The sequence below is a fragment of the Mercenaria mercenaria genome, chromosome 11, assembly GCF_021730395.1.
Source record: "Mercenaria mercenaria strain notata chromosome 11, MADL_Memer_1, whole genome shotgun sequence".
In the NCBI taxonomy this organism is placed as follows: domain Eukaryota; kingdom Metazoa; phylum Mollusca; class Bivalvia; order Venerida; family Veneridae; genus Mercenaria; species Mercenaria mercenaria.
Window position 1 is genome coordinate 54717682 of NC_069371.1, and position 23255 is coordinate 54740936.

A 23255-nucleotide genomic window follows, 5' to 3' on the forward strand; every position below is an offset into this window, starting at 1 on the left:
TATGTAAAGTTTTCAGCAAATGTTATGCTTTATTTTGATACCGACCATTGATTACAAATTGCAGAAATAAAAAAGTTACACGTAAAAAACCTCATTTTCTGTTCGAGTTTATCATCAGCACCAGTAAATATGTCTTTAATTGTGATTCCTGTTCAATATTCGTTTGTCATTGTCGTCATCAATGATAATTTGTAGTGATGAATTCAGCTACATTGTATGTCTTCTTCCTCATCAATGATAGTTTGAAGTGATGAATTCAGCTACATTGTATTTCTTCTTCCTCATCAATGATAATTTGTAGTGATGAATTCAGCTACATTGTATGTCTTCTTCCTCATCAATGATAATTTGAAGTGATGAATTCAGCTACATTGTATGTCTTCTTCCTCACTTTGAGGTGATGAATTCAGCTACATTGTATGTCTTCTTCCTCACTTTGAAGTGATGAATTCAGCTACATTGTAGGCCTATGTCTTCTTCCTCACTTTGAAGTGATGAATTCAGCTACATTGCATGTCTTCTTCCTCACTTTGTAGTGATGAATTCAGCTACATTGTATGTCTTCTTCCTCACTTTGAAGTGATGAATTCAGCTACATTGTATGTCTTCTTCCTTATTTTGAAGTGATGAATTCAGCTACATTGTAGGCCTATGTCTTCTTCCTCACTTTATATTGTGCATATTACTATTTAATATGGAATTAAATATATTCGGTTATATTCTGTTGAGCAGTAAAGGAGAAATCTCCGTTGTACAAGGATGAATTCCATCGGTATCAGTTTAACTCGTGTATCTGAAAACTGGTAAGAGATAGACCCATCAAAATCTACTCGATGAGACATTTCTAGCGGCACTGGCCCACGCCGTCTAGGTTAATGAACAGTTTAACAGTTCATGCACCGTTAAAGGTAAAGGTAACGGTAAAAGTATATTTTATTTACCGTCGCTTTGTTAAACATTCTAACACGATCAGATTCCTTTTCCTATTAAACAAAGAAGGCAGAAAGCAGTGAATTATCATACAACAAATCACTGTTCTGAGGTCACAATTATTACGTCATGGCGTCAAATGGCATAGCGGCGCGCTGGAAAAGAAACCGGTTGAAAACGGGCAAATATTTAATGAATGTCGTCAAGGATGTATTTAAAAATCGTTGGTAACGTGTTAGGATCGAAATAATATATCTCATCCAGTGATTTGCTCTTGAATAAATCATTGTCGTTCAGATGCGTATTATTATATCACTCGGGCTGCGCCCTCGTGATATAATTCCTTCGCATCTGAACTCCAAACAATGATTTATTCAACGGCAAATCACTGGATGAGATATATTATTTCTTAAGTAAATACTAGCTTTGTAGAGCTTTTTAGCGACCATATTTTAAAACAGTTAAAACCAATTATACCTTACCCCAAGCAAATGACTGGAACCCATTTACAGCTGGGTCGGCTGAGGCAATCGTGATAAAGTGCTTTGCCCAAGGACACACCGAAGTGGAAATAGGAATCGGGGCCTTCACCTCTGTAGGAAAGAGTTTCTGTCCTCTCGACCAATGCGTCCACTTGAGTTTTCAAATTACCTTTTGGGTCGTACCGCTATGGTGCTATTGACGAGTAATTCAGTTTTGCCGATAGTTTTGGTACTGTATTCTGTCTTCAGATCTTGGGATTTGCCAATAGACTTTGCATACATCAGTACCACCGATCGTAATGATTATTAGGTGAATTCACCCGCCCCCACCCATTGGGATTTTGGCAGACTTTCACAAAAGTGTTATATTATTTTGCAAAAAAAAATTGATGAAGTCGTTGTTGATATATGTTTACAATATGCAAAACATATTGTCCATACATATATGTTGATACTACGTCTTCAAATAAGAAAGCTATTAATGAAACTTAGAAAATACTGCGTTACACGTAAATATAGATAATGCTTAACACGAACGTGTTCTTTTATTACTTTCATATAGCATTTTTTACTATTTACTACGATTCTCATTTCGTAAAAGTCTTCAATAAAATTTCTACACTAACATGAATCAAGAGCTCTCATTGTTAGCTATGCCAACTGGACCCTTGATTAGTAACAAAGAAGTTTTGGGGACATGTGAATGAAACAGTTCTTAAATTTGATCAGTACTTTAGATTTTATTCCTTTGTTATGAAGTATTGAATGAGTTATTTGGCATTCTTTTTTTCATAAATCTAATTTCCGATAGATTGTGATATTCGATGCGCTACGACTTGAAAAGAAATTAACATGCAAAAACAAGCATATGCCGATAGTTATACACGAATTATTAAAGGGTGTCATTACATGCCTATAACTGAAATTTAGGTGATTATAGGCCTACACATAACAACTTTTCTAACGCTACCAGTAACCTTTTCGCTATAGTAATTTTAAAATTACCCAAGATAATTCCGTGAAATGTTCAGGACAGTTAAAGGAATATCAGTCATTGTTTGATGGAAAACTAACAACAAACATTTCCGTAATTTGAAGATTTTGTATTTTATTTGATGTAGCCCCGATGATTTACAAAGTCGCAAAATTTATCCAATAAATAATCTAGCTTGGATGGGTTAACTGAATGGCTACATAAGGAAAGTGGCTGCTTAACTCAGGCATGGTACCACGCTTAGGCAGGTTCAGCTGTAAAGATCTAACTGTGAATAAAGATTCTTGTATAACACCTTTTCTCTTTCAACTTCCTATTGTAGGTGTATGCATATAGTTGTTTGTCGGAACACAAGTCTCTAAAATCCTACTATGTTAGACATCCTTATTTAGTGTAGTCCAACTAATTTGACGCGATCCTAGTAAATATTGAGATAATTTCTTCATATGGGCAATTTCTTGCATACCAGACGGGGATTTATCACATGTTTGACGTCGTGGGAGTGTAATAAAGCCATTACATAAGAATGATAATACACTAGTGTAATAAAGCTTTGACGTCGACGTCGTTTATAGTGGTAGGCGACGTTTGACAAACTGACTTGTTTATATAGTAAAAAAAGTTGAATTTTTGATGTTTCGACAGAAAAAGCTAACATGTGATAAAAAGAATATTACATTTGTGACTTTCCACATTGAATTTATTAAACGAGTTGAATAAAATGGATAAAATGCTCGGCGGAGCCTCGCATTTTATCATTTTATTCAACTCGTTTAATAAATTCAATATGAAAAGACACTCATGTGATATCCTCTATTTCCGGTATTTTTACCGGTGCTGGAAAAATCCACCTTACACCCCGGGGGTGTAAGATGACTCTCGTGCTTTAAATGACGTATTACAAACTTCATATATGTAGAAGATTTATGTAGTTATTTATATCTTATTTCGAAAAACGGAATAAAAATCCAATACCTTGACAGTTCCTCTTTGTTCCTGATTCTCGATTCAAAACACGTCATTTTATCAAAAATTCATAACGTTACGCCGGAACTGATAAAACAAAACCGGAACTAAATATTGTTATTTGTCTTTGAAACGTCATGACGTCTTTTCTGTTTACGGACGTTGATTTCCCGCGCTTTGTTTAAATACGCTGCCATAAAAAAAGAAAGCCGTTCGACTGATTTTATTTTTATTATTTTATCTTGATATCGGTATGCAAGAAAAAGATTCTGTCACTGGTTGTAGGTGCAGATGGGAATATCCGGCTCTCGGGTAACTGTTTAGGCGATAACTCGGTAGGAACCTCGTTACCGCCTAAACAGTTACCCGAGAGGCCGGAAATTCCCATCTGCACCTATAACCAGTGAAAGAATCTTATAATCCCCACTCGCGTCAAACACTCGAAAGACCAAAATAGTGGAAGCAATTTCCGATGAAATTTTCATCGCTGCCCGCGTTTTACGTGCTATAGGTTTAAATGCCGATTATTTCACAAATTGGCCATAAATTCAAATAAACCTTGCATGTATCGAAAGGAGATTCAATTCCTCATTAATTTATGTAAAAAGTTATCAAATAATATCCAAAATTACGAATTTTCGGGTGATTTAAACCTATGTATGTACTGGGCACGATTAACGTTTACCCGAACCAATAACTTTTCATGACTGTGTACTGTGATTTATCCTCCATTATTTTGGTCCTTCAAAGTTTTGACGTTTAGATTGCTCGCCACAAATATAAAACAATCTGAACGTCGAGGCTGGTCACTACCAAATAGAACGTAAGCCTCCGCAGGTAGTACTAATCTTTTTTCCTTTCCTAGTGCATTTTCTCGGCAGCAACGTGCTTACTTTTACCCTACCGCGTTTCAGTATGTATCACTTTGCATTCTATTGAAATCGGCATGTTAGATAAAAATGGCGGCGTAAGAATTTAATATCACGAAAAGAGAAATTGAAAGAAGCGAAAAGTAGTAAATTCAGCGGGTTGTATTTAACGAACTGTAGTTTTCTTATATAAAAGTTAACACCTCCTTTTCTTTTTGTTTTTCTAAAGTAGCGATCTAGTTCTTTATGGGAATATAAGTCTCTGAAAATCTGATATGCTAGAAAATGTCGAAAAACCGTTATGAAGTGAGTGAATTTTATATGAAATAAAGAACAGCTGGATTTAGTGGTGTTCAGCCTATAAGGGGCAATACATGGTATTTTCTGAAACCCCTCGAAAATGAATGGAAATGCCACTAATCTATTCTTTATGATGTAAAACAGTAACAAATGGCTAAAAACGCTTAAATTTCTTGTGTTTTTGGAATTTAGATCAAATTTTCGACCAGGTGGCACTATTTTGGTTCGTCTTAAGACCTAGTAAATGTCTATTCTCGCATTTTAGCACTTCAGTTGCCTTAATAATATGAAAATTAGCATGTTTCTGAATGAAAATGACAAACATCGTAACGATTAAATGGATGTTAAATGTAAATTCCACGAATAAGGTAAAATAAATTGAAATATTGCCTGCACAGGGTAGATTTTGCATATTTTTGGGGATGGGGGTGACCTGTAATGAACTGACATTTCTCTAAATTTTCTCAATATTTTGCACCAAAACTAAGCAGAATCATTGTAAAATAGGTGTAGCTTGAAAATGAATGCAAATTCATGGAAAAATCAAACCAAATTTTCTCTTATAGGCTGATCACTACCAAATAGTACGTAAGCCTCCGCAGGTCTATCACAAGTAGTCCAAATATAAATAGTACTAATCTTTTTTCCTTTCCTAGTGCATTTTCTCGGCAGCAATGTGCTTACTTTTACCGTACCGCGTTTCAGTATGTATCTCTTTGCATTCTATTGAAATCGTCATGTTCCTAGCGCATGCTAGATAAAAATGGCGGTGTAAGAATTTAATATCACGAAAAAGAGAAATTGAAAGAAGCGAAAAGTAGTAAATTCAGCGGGTTGTATTTAACGAACTGTAGTTTTCTTATATAAAAGTTAACACCTCCTTTTCTTTTTGTTTTTCTAAAGTAGCGATCTAGTTCTTTATGGGAATATAAGTCTCAGAAATCTGATTTGCTAGAAAATGTCGAAAAACCGTTATGAAGTGAATGAATCTTATATGAAATAAAGAACAGCTGGATTTAGTGGTGTTCAGCCTATAAGGGGCACTACATGGTATTTTCTGAAACCCCTCGAAAATGAATGGAAATGCCACTAATCTATTCCTTATGATGTAAAACAGTAACAAATGGCTAAAAACGCTTAAATTTCTTGTGTTTTTGGAATTTAGATCAAATTTTCGACCAGGTGGCACTATTTTGGTTCATCTTAAGACCTAGTAAATGTCTATTCTCGCATTTTAGCACTTCAGTTGCCTTAATAATATGGAAATTAGCATGTTTCTGAATGAAAATGACAAACATCGTAACATTTAAATGGATGTTAAATGTAAATTCCACGAATAAGGTAAAATAAATTGAAATATTGCCTGCACAGGGTAGATTTTGCATATTTTTGGGGATGGGGGTGACCTGTAATGAATTGACATTTCTCTAAATTTTCTCAATATTTTGCACCAAAACTAAGCAGAATCATTGTAAAATAGGTGTACCTTGAAAATGAATGCAAATTAATGGAAAAATCAAACCAAAATTTTCTCTTATAGGCTGATCACTACCAAATAGAATGTAAGCCTCCGCAGGTCTATCACAAGTAATCCAAATATAAATAGTACTAATCTTTTTTCCTTTCCTAGTTCCCTAGTGCATTTTCTCGGCAGCAACGTGCTTACTTTTACCCTACCGCGTTTCAGTATGTATCTCTTTGCATTCTATTGAAATCGGCATGTTCCTAGCGCATGCTAGATAAAAATGGCGGCGTAAGAATTTAATATCACGAAAAAGAGAAATTGAAAGAAGCGAAAAGTAGTAAATTCAGCGGGTTGTATTTAACGAACTGTAGTTTTCTTATATAAAAGTTAACACCTCCTTTTCTTTTTGTTTTTCTAAAGTAGCGATCTAGTTCTTTATGGGAATATAAGTCTCTGAAAATCTGATTTGCTAGAAAATGTCGAAAACCGTTATGAAGTGAATGAATTTTATATGAAATAAAGAACAGCTGGATTTAGTGGTGTTCAGCCTCGAATTATTTTGACTAATTTTAGTGGTGTTCAATCGAAGAGTCGGTGGCACGCTGACAGATGATAACAGAACACCGTCTTTAAAGGGCAAGGTCGCTAGCGGCATCGAAACTTCCTCAAACCGACCATGAGCGAAATTCCGTGGTCAAATAAAAGAGAAGATTATGAATTAAAGGATGTAATTGGTATGAGATACTGTACATAAAAAGTAACTTTTTATCCCAGTGCATGCACAGGGATCTGTCAAGAGTTTTAAATGTTTTTGTTTTTAAATGAAAATTTTTATTCAAGAACTTTTATAAATTATTTTTAGCATGAACCAATGATTTTTTAGAATTTGAGGAATGAATCTAATAACTTGCAGGCATAATATTTAAGGTTTGAGATGACATATACTTTTTGTTTCAATGGAATATTGTGAAAATTCAATTTTTAATGATTTTTTCAGTATTTGTGGGTGACAGACTTTTAAAAAATGGTCATTTTTTCTGACAAAAAAGTGGTTCCAAGATGTTAATGGATATCATGAGACAATTTTGCAATACATTTACAAATCTTTTGCTTTTTCTGGGTAATATACATTCTTAGCTAAATAAAAAAAACAATTATGACCATAAGATATATCAAGAATGATTTTTATTTTTTTTTTGTTTATTATGTATGCAAGCGAAAATATGCTTTTTCAAAGAGCTATAAAAATAAATAGATTGGCAACTTGAAAGGCATATAGAGCAAATATCGCCAACCTCCTGTGACAAAAAAAACGAGATCTCGTTTACCAAAAGTGGTGCTTTCTCCACGCGCCATTTTGTATGCGAAAGCAATTATTCATCGGTAAAATAATTATCACCGTATGACCACGCTTCTTTCGATGGCAAAAAAAAACGTGTACTTTGTGTCTTAAGACCATTTCACATTAAACTAATTTTGTTTTAGAAGCTAACATGTATTTTAAATGTAGTTTTAAAGGTACAAATTGCAACTCCATGCTCGCCGATGTTTGTTTTTAGTAAGATAACGCCGAATCACGCTCTGACACGAGCTCACGCAAGATTACAGCCAGTTGCCATTCTGTGTATTTTATACTTCTTTGGCTTTTTTAAGTAATTAAAAGCACTAACTTTCTAACACTTTGATTTTTTCTGTCTCTTCCTTTTTGGCTGTTTTTCTGTTTGCTCTTGGGGCTTTTCTGACTGGTCTTTTGGTTTATCTGTCTCCTCTTAGGGCTGACTTCTCTGTGATTTAGACTTTTCTACAAGCTCTGAAATCAACAGCCAAAGAAGATAATAAGTTTGAAACAGACAACATAATGCAAGACTGTTGAGAATATTTATTTTTGTCAAATGTATTGCTCTAAATAGCCACGAAACTGACACAATTCAATATAAGCAGGAAATAAAGCAAAAGAATGCAGTCATAATAAAGATTTTGTAGCATGGGTTTTATTCAGTCTGTCCATCTGACACCAAGGTACAGACACATGTCAGACAAACCTCAGCTGGATTAGTTTTGAGGATTTACTTTTAGTTAACATAAGGCCTAAAAAAAAAATATGTTTGTTTCCTGTAACCCGACCGACCATAAGTTTTTACCGCCGACCGCAATTTTTTTATGGGCTGAAATTCGAGATTCTGATTATATCTTTATTGATTATAGGGATAATTTAGTTGTACCCGACCTCGTCGCGCATAGTCACGAACGTACCTGGTTCAGTCGACATGAAACAACATGGCGAAAAGCCTGTTTGTCGGTAGACTCGAGGTTCCAGGTTTTCACCCGCGAAAATCAAGAAGTTTTCTTTGATGCATATCGAGTTCAAAAGTTCTGCCCCTTGTCAGTCAAAATCTCGGTGAATTTCAATACTGTTCGCCGCCACAAGCGGAAGTATGGCAGTAGGCGGAGCGTCATATACTAATTAGCTACTGACAGATGTCAATCACGCCACGCGCCGACTGACACATGGTTATCTCGCGGTTTGTATTTAATACTTCATTATGAAAGGTGTTTATTGATCAAGGTGTAAACGTTAATTGATAAACAATTCGTAGAAGAGTAGTCTATTATCATGTTTGTACCACTTGTTCAGGGGTCACGCTGTCGGTTGCACTTGAGCCATTTGCGACAAAAGATTAATTGTGGCCCCGAAAATCTCTAATTGGCAAAAACGGCCCGAAGCTATGTCTGTCTGCAAAACTATGAACTTTGCCTGTTACACAATGTTTACTGAACAAAGGGAATCAGTGTAGAAAAAAACTTGTATGAACAACATCTGTTATTGAAAGGCGGGAGCAAATTTTCAACAATTTTATTTGATTAGTAATTTTAACAGGCCTCGACCTTAGCGGTGGACCGTTGGACCGACGCAACCAAAAATATCGGCAGGTCCACTATCAAAAGTTGGGTAGATCGACAGTCAACCAATTTTCAGTCACGGTCTGCAAATAAAATAAAACCCTTAAAAGTGAAAAAATAGGGGTGGTGGGGGTGGGGGATCGTATCCATATCGGCGAATTCACAAAACGAAAGTTGATTTTGCCTTAGTACGGCATTCTACAGTTATAAGCATTGGCGAGTTAAAGTCAGGATAGCACGAATGGACTACTCCACCGATCGGGTGAGTGGTTTTTACGTGGTAACTTTACCAAATTGAGTAATTACATCAGGCAAAATTACCTGGATTGACTGGAATTTACCCGCGAATCGTAAAAATATCAAAACGTCATGCTGGTAATTTTCCATTTCACAAGCACGCGCGCCCTATCGTAATACTTAATTTACATCGCAGTTACTTTTGACACAAAAAACGCGCGTAGTGCATTCATTTTTTAATATAATCGCTTCAGATATTCAACACCGCTTGAGAACTAATACACTTTGAATTCTATAACAGTTTTAATAAGATATCGACAGGAATGTAGGCAAAATTCTTTTAAAACGATCAAATTTTCATATAATGTTTTGTAAAATTTCAAACAGCGCGATCTTGATTATTTATTTCCTTTTTAAAGTAAATAAACGGTACATACTATGGTAATAAAATTCAGACTTTTGACCAGAAAATACAAAAAACACAATTAAAAAATCTTAAATAATGAAAAAGCGGCAGCAATTTAAATACATGGAGTAAAACGATTTTTGGCAAACAGATTTCTGTTAGCACGGCAGAATAGGTTACGTGACCTCATGAACGTAAATAGAAATGTGGTTTTAAAATGAGGCAGTATGATGTCGTTGCGATTTTTAATAAGTTTTAACTGAGTCTTCGTACATATATTTTTTGACACAACACTTTGTTAGATATTCTTCTCAAACAATAATGTAAATTTCTTGAGGGCAAATAGGTCAGCATCGTTCACGGTCTGACACATTTACATGTCAGTTTATTCAGGATATTGCACATTCGCTTTTAAAAAAATAAAGAAAAAACTTTTTTACTGATTTCTTCTCAACAATTAAAGGAATCGAGAAAGTACGATCAGACAGTGATGTGTCACATGGCGCGAAAACATGACGTAATGCAATGACAATTTCGTGGAAACTATACCGCTTTGATCTCCACTGCAGATGCCACAATAACCGACACACTTCTTTTAGCTCTTTGAGGGGGTGTTAATTGATGATGAAAACGAGGCCAATTACTTAGTTTATCATCAGAATGATTACCAATAATTGTTGATGTTTTGTTTTTTTTTTCACTTTCAACACTGGTGCTGATTGTGTCCATATTTTGGGACACTTTTCAAAATAATTATTTTTCGGGATAACAGATTGCTACAGTCTTCCATTTTTAATTATTTAGAAATAAGTCCTGTTTCTTTGAGTCATATGAAGTTATGACGTCTACAGCATCACAATTTATGAGATAGAATTGGAGGTCCACTAAAGTATGAGCAGGTCTGCTAGATTTTAGCAGTTGGTGAACCTGCTGGCAACTGCTGAAAAAAGTTAATTGGCGATAATAAGGTTACTAAACACTGAAATGTTCTGACACCTACTAAAAAAAAATCTAAAAAAAAAAAAAAATTCCCTACCTACCGACCCCCATTTTTTTCAGCATGTTACAGGAAACAAACATATTTTTTTTTTTAGGCCTAATTCTTATGAAAGTAATTGTACTTTTAAGAAAATGAAACTGACATGCAACTTATACAGAATAATGATAAATTATATTAAAATAATGCATTTGTTCAGTCCTTTAGTAAAAATTATAATTTTAACCATGCAAAAAAAAAAGAAAAAGATTAAGACAGAAAGTCAGGTTACCTGAAGAGAAACAATTATTTTAGGTCTAACAATTTTAAGAAGCATGGAGTCAGTTTGGGCAGTTATAGTAGCTGAAATAATAACATTAAGCAGGGGACTACTGGGTAAAACTGTCATCTGTCTGCTCACTGATCTATATAGCAAATACTTCATGCATTGAATGGAAACTAAGATCTTGTCTTCTGTCTGCCCACTTATATGAAAGATCAGGGTTCCCGCTGTCGGTCGCCAATGGCGCCAAATGCGACAAAATGTAAATTCTGGCGCTAAAAATCTTCAATTGGCGAATTTCATTGGCGCCTACAAGATAATCCTCGATCTGATCTTCTGATCTTTCTCAATGACGCATTATCCGATATTTAACACTACATGAAGACAATACAATAATCAGCATAAATTTGATTATCTAAGCATTTTTATAACGGAAAACAATATATCTATTTGAAACATGCTCAGAGAAATCAAAAGAACATGATATTGTAAAGAAACAAAACTTGTTCAGCAGACCCAAGGGCTATTTTTGCATATTTTTGTCAGTTTTACGTTGGTACTTCTGCTATTTTATCGAGTTTCACATAATAGAATTTAATCAAACTCTGCACATACCTTTGGTTACAATGTATGTCTACCTAATCTAAAACAAAAAGAAAATTGATAGGTCACCATATTAGATTTCGCTTAAATCAAATTACAACAAGGTGGGGTGTGGCGGGCATTTATACAACGCAGGTTGGTACGAAATACTCTTTCAGTGTTTGAGCAAATGACTTAGAAATATATATATATAATTATCAAACGGCAGATTTCTTAATAAGCGGATTTTAAGGTGTTTCTGAAGCATTTTGATGGCATAGAATGATGAAAGTTTCCGCCCTTGTTTTTAACAAAACCTATAGTTTATGAATGTACGGTACGGGTACAGTACGGGATTAGAAACAGCTGTGACTCAATGCAGAGTTTGGGCGCTGATATAAATAACAGACTCCAGTATATGTCGGATTGAAGCAATTTGAACTAAAAGTACTTTATATGTATATATTTGTAACCATGGTGATACTTACCCTAACCTTTAGTCAGTATATTATACGTTTTGTACATTAAATGCATGCGAACATACAATAATTTGCGAATTTTTTGCCGTACGCGACATTAGATAATCACTTCCGGGCATGCGAAGAAGACCGCACCAGCTCTGCAGTGAGCTACATCGATTAGAAACACAACCAAATTTGCATGGTGTTGGGGTAAATATCGACCCGTCTGGAAAAACTGTAGCGAGTGCCTTTAAAAGAGATTTGAATTTAATTCCGAAAGACACCTGTAAGCATTAATATTAGTACATGTTTTCAAAGCAGTCAAGCAGATAAAATTAAATGCATAAATTATTTAGGACGTGTGTTTGTTTTTTTTTTTTTTTCGAGAGAGAAAACAGTAATATAAACATTGATTATTATTAAATGGAAAATTTAAGGTGAAGCGAAATGAAAATGTTTTAAGTAAAATGGATATGTGAATAAAAAGAAGTTACTTCAGAATTTTTTTTTACAAATTGACCGTGATCTTAATTAATATGCATGTTACCTGAAGATATTAATCTAATCAACGCTAATTAATGGCGTTGTTGACACAAGCCATCAAAGGTGTGAATAACTGACTGATTAAACAATTTAGTTTGGACGTTACTAATTTCTATTACTTGTTGAGAAAACAGATCGATTTTGCTTTTAAAAGAGATTTGAATTACCAAAAGACAAAATTGTAAGCATTAATACATGTTTTCAACATCATCAAATATATCACTTCCCATTCAGATATCATTTTAACATTATACCAAATAATTCATGAGTGGGTTTAATGTTTTTAACATAATCTAATGCAAAACCATTCTTGAGGTTTTTTGTAGTGTCCGTAACCAGTTACTGGTATCTATCAATATTTAGGATTTTTTTTGAAAATTAACCACTTTCCATTTGATTTAAGTCATTTTGTTTCAACAGAGACAGAATTTGTGTTGATTTTTCATTAAGTTTTCGTCATTAACACTTAAATTGAAGATGTCAGATGATTTGAAATATACATGTTTTTTAGCAACAAAGTAATATCCAACAATATGTTTCTTTTTTCAGTATCTATACCTTTCCCAGTCCTATTTTTGCCTTGCATTATGTATTTCCATGTGTTTGGCCTACAAAACAGTAAAAATAGTTCAAGTTTATCATAAATTTGAAGCTTTATTTTACAAAATGTACCACTTGTAGTGTACGTAACCAGCAAAAATATGCATTTTATCAGCCTTTAAAAATTACATTTCCGATGCAAGTACCAGCAAACTACTTAAGTTGCTTATACTTCAAGCACTCTTCTATGTAGAAAAATACTTTTTTTGCCAAAATTAAGAACTTATTTTTAGCTCACCTGTCACAAAGTGACAAGGTGGGCTTTTGTGATCGCGCGGTGTCCGTCGTCCGTGCGTGCGTCCGTCCATCCGTAAACTTTTGCTTGTGACCACTCTAGAGGTCACATTTTTCATGGGATCTTTATGAAAGTTGGTCAGAATGTTCATCTTGATGATATCTAGGTCAAGTTCGAAACTGGGTCACGTGCCTTCAAAAACTAGGTCAGTAGGTCTAAAATTGAAAAACCTTGTGACCTCTCTAGAGGCCATATATTTCACAAGATCTTCATGAAAATTAGTGAGAACGTTCACCTTGATAATATCTAGGTCAAGTTCGAAACTGGGTCACGTGCCATCAAAAACTAGGTCAGTAGGCCAAATAATAGAAAAACCTTGTGACCTCTCTAGAGGCCATATTTTTCTTGGGATATGTATGAAAGTTGGTCTGAATGTTCATCTTGATGATATCTAGGTCAAGTTCGAAACTGGGTCATGTGCGGTCAAAAACTAGGTCAGTAGGTCTAAAAATAGAAAAACCTTGTGACCTCTCTAGAGGCCATATATTTCATGAGATCTTCATGAAAATTGGTCAGAATGTTCACCTTGATGATATCTAGGCCAAGTTTGAAAGTGGGTCATGTGCGGTCAAAAACTAGGTCAGTAGGTCAAATAATAGAAAAACCTTGTGACCTCTCTAGAGGCCATATTTTTCATAGGATCTGTATGAAAATTGGTCTGAATGTTCATCTTGATGATATCTAGGACAAGTTTGAAAGTGGGTCATGTACCATCAAAAACTAGGTCAGTAGGTCAAATAATAGAAAAACCTTGTGACCTCTCTAAAGGCCATATTTTTCATGGGATCTGTATGAAAATTGGTTTGAATGTTCATCTTGATGATATCTAGGTCCAGTTTGAAACAGGGTCATGTGCGGTCAAAAACTAGGTCATTAGGTCTAAAAATAGAAAAACCTTGTGACCTCCCTAGAGACCATACTTGTGAATGGATCTCCATAAAAATTGGTCAGAATGTTCATCTTGATGATATCTAGGTCAAGTTTGAAACTGGGTGACATGCCATAAAAAACTAGGTCAGTAGGTCAAATAATAAAAAAACCTTGTGACCTCTCTAGAGGCCATACTTTTCATGGGATCTGTATGAAAGTTGGTCTGAATGTTCATCTTGATGATATCTAAGTCAAATTTGCACACTGGGTCAACTGCGGTCAAAAACTAGGTCAGTAGGTCTAAAATTATTAAAATCTTTTGACCTCTCTAGAGACCATATTTTTCAATGGATCTTCATGAAAATTGGTCAGAGTTTTTATCTTGATAATATCTAGGTCAAGTTCAAAACTGGGTCACATGAGCTCAAAAACTAGGTCACTATGTCAGATAATAGAAAAAATGACGTCATACTCAAAACTGGGTCATATGGGAAGAGGTGAGCGATTCAGGACCATCATGGTCCTCTTGTTTCACCTCCAAGTGCAACACTACTGTTCCCTATATTTTGTTTCACCCGTGACATTGCATACTGGTTGGGAACCAATAGCCGGACAAATTTTAATATTTCGGCTCCATTATTTCTACAAAAAATCTTTGACATAAATGAAGACCACACTGTACAAACTTCAGCTCCTTCTGCATCTGATGTTATAATCACTATCAGCATCACGTGACGTAAAATATGGGCTCCATGCACAGTGCTCGCGCTGCCAATCGACATTATCGCCAAATGGTGATGATTTTATTAAAGTGTCGATTAAAACGCAATTTTTGGCGATAGAAAATGGTGATTAATTTATAGAAATGCTACAAAAAAAATTTTGCAAAAAAGTGTCCTTAAACTCTTGGAACATAGGTAGTTTTATCGACAAAAACGTGCAAAGTCGGTAGCAGGAAGCGTATTTGCCCAGAGGCATAATTACCCCTTCTAAATGGTGACACGCTTAATTGATTTGTTTATCGCCAACACGTGTACGACTTCACTAATTGATCCGCATGTGTGCACTATTGATCGTATAGAAGTTTAAAGCAACAATTATCATCACTTTATCCTTGCATTTAATCGCCATTAATTACCAAACAAACAAATTAATTAAACATAATTCCTTCAAATGTGGAATTCCTGATGTCCGACTCGAGACTTTTCGACGGGGAACAAGTGCGTTTTTGCATTCCGTCTGTGCGCGGACAAGCACAAACTACATTTCATTAGCTTACACATATTCTTTTTTTGACCTTTAGAAAGTATCTTACCTTGACTGTCTCAGTAATTTTCTTAAATCCACTTATTTTACTCGTATTTTTCAAAACCAAGACTTTAGAAACCTAATATTATCACTGACACTTTCTGTGACTTAAATTAGGTAACTTAAATTTACCCAAATTTTTGACACCTGCCATCAGAAACTGAGTTTAACCTGTTTGACAACTGTTTCTTTTAATGTGTGCTGACACCAGCAGATCAAAGAGGACACCAGCAGATCAAAGAAGACTTGTATTCCATGTGATGTCATAGTGAAGTCACTGCTATTGACATATTTAATTCAGAACCAGCATCAATACACTCCTGTTATTTAAAGTGACTGTGACTTTGAGTGCATTATAGCACTGGGAGTTAATTTATTTTTTGCTGATATGGAATTAACTTTTTAAAATTGTATTAATATTCAAAGGGTTTTCTTGGTTTGGGCAATCATTGCAAGAGTGAAAAAAAAACTTTAATTTGCAGTTCAATCACATTAGATTCACAAGGTTTACCAGGATAAGAAAACAGAATCACTGACATTTTGAGTGAATTTGTTATTTACTTTAAATCAGCTTAAACAGAGGCAGGAAATGATAAAAAAGTAACATTATATTAAGCATATTTAGTTCCTTGTTCAACTTGCATGCCATGGCGTTGAAATATTTCCACATTTTCCCTAAAATCTTGTCACTTCTCCCTACAATCTCTCCCCTTCTCCCTAATGTTAGCTGAGGGAGAAATGACTTATCCCTAAAATCTTAGCCTAAATTAAGCCTTGACTTTCGTCACAAAAAGTAATGATCATTCTTGACAAGAATTCACAATGGGTCATGTCACATACTAAAATGGTATTTTCAGTGACATCTGAATTCAAACAACTGAAGATATGCATAAATGTTTCAGGGGTCACGCTGTCGATCGCCACTTGAGCCATTTGCGACAAAAAAATAAATGTGGCTCCGAAATTTTCTAATTGGCGAAAATGGCCCGAAGCTATGTCTGTCTGCAAAACTACGAATATTGCCAGTTTTACGAACCAAAAGGTGTGAAAAATCGATAATCTGTGTAGACACAACATCCGTTATTGAAAGGGAGGGAGCCAATTTGCAAATTTTTTGTTTGATTAGGCAGTTAATTGGCGATAATTAGATTATTGAATAACAAACTGGATAATTATAATCATCATTTTGTGCACTTGATACGATTTTATGAGCAGTCGGCCGTTAGACAAAGTTTCTATGATTGCCGAGGGTTAGTTTGGGCTGAAACAAATAAAAATGCTTTAGACAAGCAGAAATTGTAAGTATTGAATAGCTATGATGATAGAAAAGCAATAAAACATAGGTATTTTATCAAATATTTAATTCTAACTTACGTTTTCCGAATTTGTCACCCGTTTTCGCGACCGTGATTTTCAGATATTTCTGTCATTTCTGAGTGCAGTCTTAATAAAAAGCCAATAAAAAGTTTTTTTTAAACATTTTTTTTTTCTTTTTTGACCTCTTTATTTTAAATGTGATTTTTCAGAATTTTTTTCTTAAATGGCAGATGTTTATAAAAATGATAATTCTAGAAATTAACACAAATTGATTTTCTAAATAGCTTTTTCACGGGTACTAAACAGTGCCTGCGGTACTGACTGTGCCGACGAGGATTGAAGGCACTTCTCTTCCTGTACCGCAGGTACTTCGTCAATGTTTACAAAACGAGCGAGATCGGTGAGTGATTTTTGTCATTTTTGTCATTTTGTTACTGCATGAACCATTTTTTTCAAAAATCGGGGAATGTAGCGGGGTGTAGATGTATTTTATCTACATATCCGTGCTAAAATTTGTGGCAAAAGATCAATTTCCTAGAAACGTAAGGACAAATAAGTTGGGAATGAACGTGAATTTTTCACATCAGTGACTGTTTAGACTCGATTTCTTTTCGCTGACCCAAACGATGTCGTCTCTGGCGTCGTAATTATATTTATAATGACATGTGATCTGCTAAAACATAAAATGTGTCCAGAAAATTACGAATTTGAACGTTATGCCAATTTTGGAAAAGTGCCGCAGGCATTTCGACGATGCCGCAGCCCTTCGAGTGCCGCAGGCACTTTCAAAAAGTATCGGGACATAAATTTGGCCGAAACTAGACAAATGGAAGACTGTGACAGAGAAACAGAAGGGCAGAAACTAAATGCACCCATGATACTGTAGTAAATTGACTTTATAGTTGTAAAATAAAAGGGACCAAACCTTTGTAACGCTTTAAATATCAATCCATTATGGTGGTATAGGCTATATACCAATAAAAATTTTCAGATAAAATATCAGCTACGTAATTCAGAACAATTTTGTTACAGTTTCTAGATTTTCACTCCGTCGTAGACCTATTTTCCACAAGATACCCGTACATTTCCTTTAGGTAAACGAAAAGAAAAAGGGATGTTTAATAGTATGCAGTGAAATGCAGTCAACTGAAGTCAGGTACCCTCATTTGCCGCATTTCAGAAAGCGGTCAGCAGAATAAAACCCTACTTTGTTTTTACTTAAAACAACTCGAAAACATGCGAGTATTAGCATGAAAGTGTCCTATTTTATTTAAAATTCATTCCACGAGTGAAATAATGCTCATTTGGCTCCCGAATTACGCCCAATTGCGCGAAAAATGGAAAAATTAGGATCTATTTACTAGAGACACACACCACGGAAGCACATTTTTGACCGAATTACTGCATTATAACCTCTGCCATGAGTTAGCAGGTAGCTGTCGCGATACCTCAAAAACTTACCGTGATAAAGCGAAGTTTTCTAATAAGAGTCTCATAGTCAGAAGTTTCCTGTAAATATTATTGCGATGATTCACATTATAATCTCGATACCATTTGTGTAAGAGCCCATTGTGGACAGCTAACACTTACTAGCTAGACAGTTATTTCGGTATAAAATCCGAAACTATATTGATGTTGAAATTTTCTGCAGTTATTTTAATAGCCTAATGTTGCCTGGAAATGTTAAGTATATCTACAAAAAATTTTTTATATATATATATATATATATATATATTGTAAAAATGTTTTCAGAAAAATGGAGAACTTATATAAGTATAGCTCATAAACGATCAAACTGGAGTATTTTTACATGTACGTAAAAACCTATTCGTTTCCTGCAAACAAAACTTTGAAAAAAAGAATAACATATCGGGCAGCATAGGACGGACAGAGAAGGCAATTTTCAAAAAAGCATAATGTTTGGGAAATTAACTGACCGGAACAATCGCGTACTAGAGTTTAAGATTACCCGCGAAGATAAACCGATTGCTATACTGTTTTATATTTGTGAATATAAAATATAATCGTACAAATGCAAGTTATTTGAGATTTGGTTAGTTATGGGCCAAATTTATGAAACTTTTGGAAGTGCCTGCGGCACCTCGAAAGGGCTGCGGCATTGTGGAAATGTTTGCGGCACTTTTTAGCTCACCTGTCACATAGTGACAAGGTGAGCTTTTGTGATCACGCAGCGTCCGTCGTCCGTCCGTGCGTGCGTGCGTCCGTCCGTCCGTCCGTAAACTTTTGCTTGTGACCACTCTAGAGATCACATTTTTTGTTGGATCTTTATGAAAATTGGTCAGAATGTTCACCTTGATGATATCTAGGTCAAGTTCGAAACTGGGTCACGTACCTTCAAAAACTAGGTCAGTAGGTTTAAAAATAGAAAAACCTTGTGACCTCTCTAGAGGCCATATATTTCATGAGATCTTCATGAAAATTGGTCAGAATGTTCACCTGGATGATATCTAGGTCAAGTTCGAAACTGGGTCACGTGCGGTCAAAAACTAGGTCAGTAGGTCTAAAAATAGAAAAACCTTGTGACCTCTCTAGAGGCCATATATTTCATGGGATCTGTATGAAAGTTGGTCTGAATGTTCATCTTGATGATATATAGGTCAAGTTCGAAACTGGGTCACGTGCGGTCAAAAACTAGGTTAGTAGGTCTAAAAATAGAAAAACCTTGTGACCTCTCTAGAGGCCATATATTTCATGAGATCTTCATGAAAGTTAGTCAGAATGTTCACCTTGATGATATCTAGGTCAAGTTCGAAAGTGGGTCACGTGCCTTCAAAAACTAGGTCAGTAGGCCAAATAATAGAAAAACCTTGCGACCTCTCTAGAGGCCATATTTTTCATGGGATCTGTATGAAAGTTGGTCTGAATGTTCATCTTGATGATGTCTAGATCAAGTTCGAAAGTGGGTCACGTGCCGTCAAAAACTAGGTCAGTAGGTCAAATAATAGAAAAACCTTGTGACCTCTCTAAAGGTCATATTTTTCATGGGATGTGTATGAAAGTTGGTCTGAATGTTCATCTTGATGATATCTAGGTCAAGTTTGAAACAGGGTCATGTGCAGTCAAAAACTAGGTCAGTAGGTCTAAAAATAGAAAAACCTTGTGACCTCTCTAGAGGCCATACTTGTGAATGGATCTCCATAAAAATTGGTCAGAATGTTGATCTTGATGATATCTAGGTCAAGTTCGAAAGTGGGTCACATGCCGTCAAAAAGTATGTCAGTAGGTCAAAAAATGAAAAAATGTTGTGACCTCTCTAGAGGCCATATCCTTGAATGGATCTTCATGAAAATTGGTCAGAATGTTCACCTTGATGATATCTAGGTCAAGTTTGAAACTGGGTCTCGTGCCTTAAAAAACTAGGTCAGTAGGTCAAATAATAAAAAAACCTTGCGACCTCCCTAGAGGCCATATTTTTCATGGGATCTGTATGAAAGTTGGTCTGAATGTTCATCTTGATGATATCTAGATCAAGTTTGAAACTGGGTCAACTGCGGTCAAAAACTAGGTCAGTAGGTCTAAAATTATTAAAATATTTTGACCTCAAGTTCGAAACTGGGTCACGTGCCATCAAAAACTAGGTCAGTAGGTCAAATAATAGAAAAACCTTGTGACCTCTCTAAAGGCCATATTTTTCATGGGATCTGTATGAAAGTTGGTCTGAATGTTCATCTTGATGATATCTAGGTCAAGTTCGAAACTGGGTCACGTGCGGTCAAAAACTAGGTCAGTAGGTCTAAAAATAGAAAAACCTTGTGACCTCTCTAGAGGCCATATATTTCATGAGATCTTCATGAAAGTTAGTCAGAATGTTCACCTTGATGATATCTAGGTCAAGTTCGAAAGTGGGTCATGTGCCTTCAAAAACTAGGTCAGTAGGTCAAATAATAGAAAAACCTTGCGACCTCTCTAGAGGCCATATTTTTCATGGGATCTGTATGAAAGTTGGTCTGAATGTTCATCTTGATGATGTCTAGATCAAGTTCGAAAGTGGGTCACGTGCCGTCAAAAACTAGGTCAGTAGGTCAAATAATAGAAAAACCTTGTGACCTCTCTTAAGGTCATATTTTTCATGGGATCTGTATGAAAGTTGGTCTGAATGTTCATCTTGATGATATCTAGGTCAAGTTTGAAACAGGGTCATGTGCAGTCAAAAACTAGGTCAGTAGGTCTAAAAATAGAAAAACCTTGTGACCTCTCTAGAGGCCATACTTGTGAATGGATCTCCATAAAAATTGGTCAGAATGTTGATCTTGATGATATCTAGGTCAAGTTCGAAAGTGGGTCACATGCCGTCAAAAAGTATGTCAGTAGGTCAAATAATGAAAAAATGTTGTGACCTCTCTAGAGGCCATATCCTTGAATGGATCTTCATGAAAATTGGTCAGAATGTTCACCTTGATGATATCTAGGTCAAGTTTGAAACTGGGTCTCGTGCCTTAAAAAACTAGGTCAGTAGGTCAAATAATAAAAAAACCTTGCGACCTCCCTAGAGGCCATATTTTTCATGGGATCTGTATGAAAGTTGGTCTGAATGTTCATCTTGATGATATCTAGATCAAGTTTGAAACTGGGTCAACTGCGGTCAAAAACTAGGTCAGTAGGTCTAAAATTATTAAAATATTTTGACCTCTCTAGAGGCCATATTTTTCAATGGATCTTCATGAAAATTGATCTGAATGTTCACCTTGATGATATCTAGGTCAAGTTCGAAACTGGGTCACATGAGGTCAAAAACTAGGCCAGTAGGTATAAAAATAGAAAAACCTTGTGACCTCTCTAGAGGCCATATTTTTCATGAGATCTTCATGAAAATTAGTGAGACTGTTTACCTTGATAATATCTAGGTAAAGTTGAAAACAGGGTCACGTACCTTCTAAAACTAGGTCAATAGGTCAAATAATAGAAAAACCTTGTGACCTCTCTAGAGGCCATATTTTTCAATGGATCTTCATGAAAATTGGTCAGAATTTTTATCTTGATAATATCTAGGTCAAGTTCAAAACTGGATCACATGAGCTCAAAAACTAGGTCACTATGTCAAATAATAGAAAAAACAATGTCATACTCAAAACTGGGTCATGTGGGAAAAGGTGAGCCATTCAGGACCATCATGGTCCTCTTGTTTAAAATTGGCATAACGTTCAAATTCGGAATTTTCTGGACACATTTTATGTTTTAGCAGATCACATGTCATATATAAATATGATTTACAACGGCAGAGACGGCATCGTTTTGGTCAGCGAAAAGAAATGAGTCTAAACAGTCACTGATGTGAAAAAATCACGTTTCATTCCAAATTTATTTGTCCTTACGTTTCTAGGAATTTGATCTTTTGCCACAAATTTAAGCATGGGTATGTAGATAAGATACATTTACACCCCGCTACATTCCCCGATTTTTTAAAAAATGCTTCATGCAGTTACAAAATGATAAAAATGACAAAAATCACTCACCGATCTCGCTCGTTTTGTAAACATTGACGAAGTACCTGCGGTACAGGAAGCGAAGTACCTTCAATCCTCGTCGACACAGGCAGTGCCGCAGGCACTGTTTAGTACCCGTGTTTTTAAAGGGTTACTAAGAAATATGTAATAACTACATTAATTTCTTGAGTAGTATGAGTACTTTGGTACATATAATGTAGTCCTACAAGAACGTCGACGCTATGCACTTCGCCGTTGTTGGCCTCATAATTTTATCTTCGGAAAAAGCAGTGGCTCAGAGAAAAAAATTCCCAGTGTGACCCCTGTGTATGATAAGCCTATGATAAACATGAAAAACGATAATTGAAAAATAAAATATGTTTGTTTCATGAAAAAGAAAATAGTTATAAATACCCTGTTTTATGTTTTTCATTGAAATGCGAAAGCGCATACGAATTACATTTGCGCCAAATTTGTCAATTAATTTTTTCCCTGAAAAGTGGCTATTAATTTATAATGGCCAGGGCTAGCACTGCATGCATATGGGGCCTAAAGTAGGGTCACAAGAAGATATTTTCCCTGTGAGGTAAACCAGTAGCCGGACAAATATTTTGACCATGGTTTGCTTTTATTTTGATATCGAAATAAGTAATTAACCTATTTTTATACGTTTCTGTATCATTAATCTCTCCAAAAATTCACATGAAAGATAATCCGACTTTCAATAGCAGCTACGAAAGCGAAGAGAGGCTAACTATAAAAAAGTCGAATTTCATCTAACACAAAAGTTAATTCCAATAGAAATAGAGTAAAATTAGCGCAAAAATTGACAGCCTTGCATTTTTAGCTCACCTGTCACATAGTGACAAGGTGAGCTTTTGTGATCACCCTTCGTCCGGCGTCCGTCCGTGCCTCTCGTGTGTCGTGCGTCAACAATTTCTTGTCTGCACGATAGTGGTTTCATTTATGATTTTATTTTAACCAAAGTTGCACACAACTTGTATCACCATAAGAGCTCGGTTCCTT

At 35.4% G+C, this 23255-nt stretch overlaps 1 protein-coding gene across 1 annotated transcript in view; it reads left to right on the top strand.

The window, feature by feature from the left end:
• The first annotated feature begins 6609 nt into the window (after nt 1–6609).
• The window catches only part of LOC123531477 (serine/threonine-protein kinase OSR1-like), a 170802-nt gene continuing 154156 nt past the window's right edge, over nt 6610–23255 (top strand). Inside the window, exon 1 of the mRNA XM_053518113.1 lies at nt 6610–6740. Coding sequence (XP_053374088.1) covers nt 6683–6740 — 58 coding nt within the window. The 5' untranslated portion in view covers nt 6610–6682. The remainder of the gene's footprint in view (nt 6741–23255) is intronic.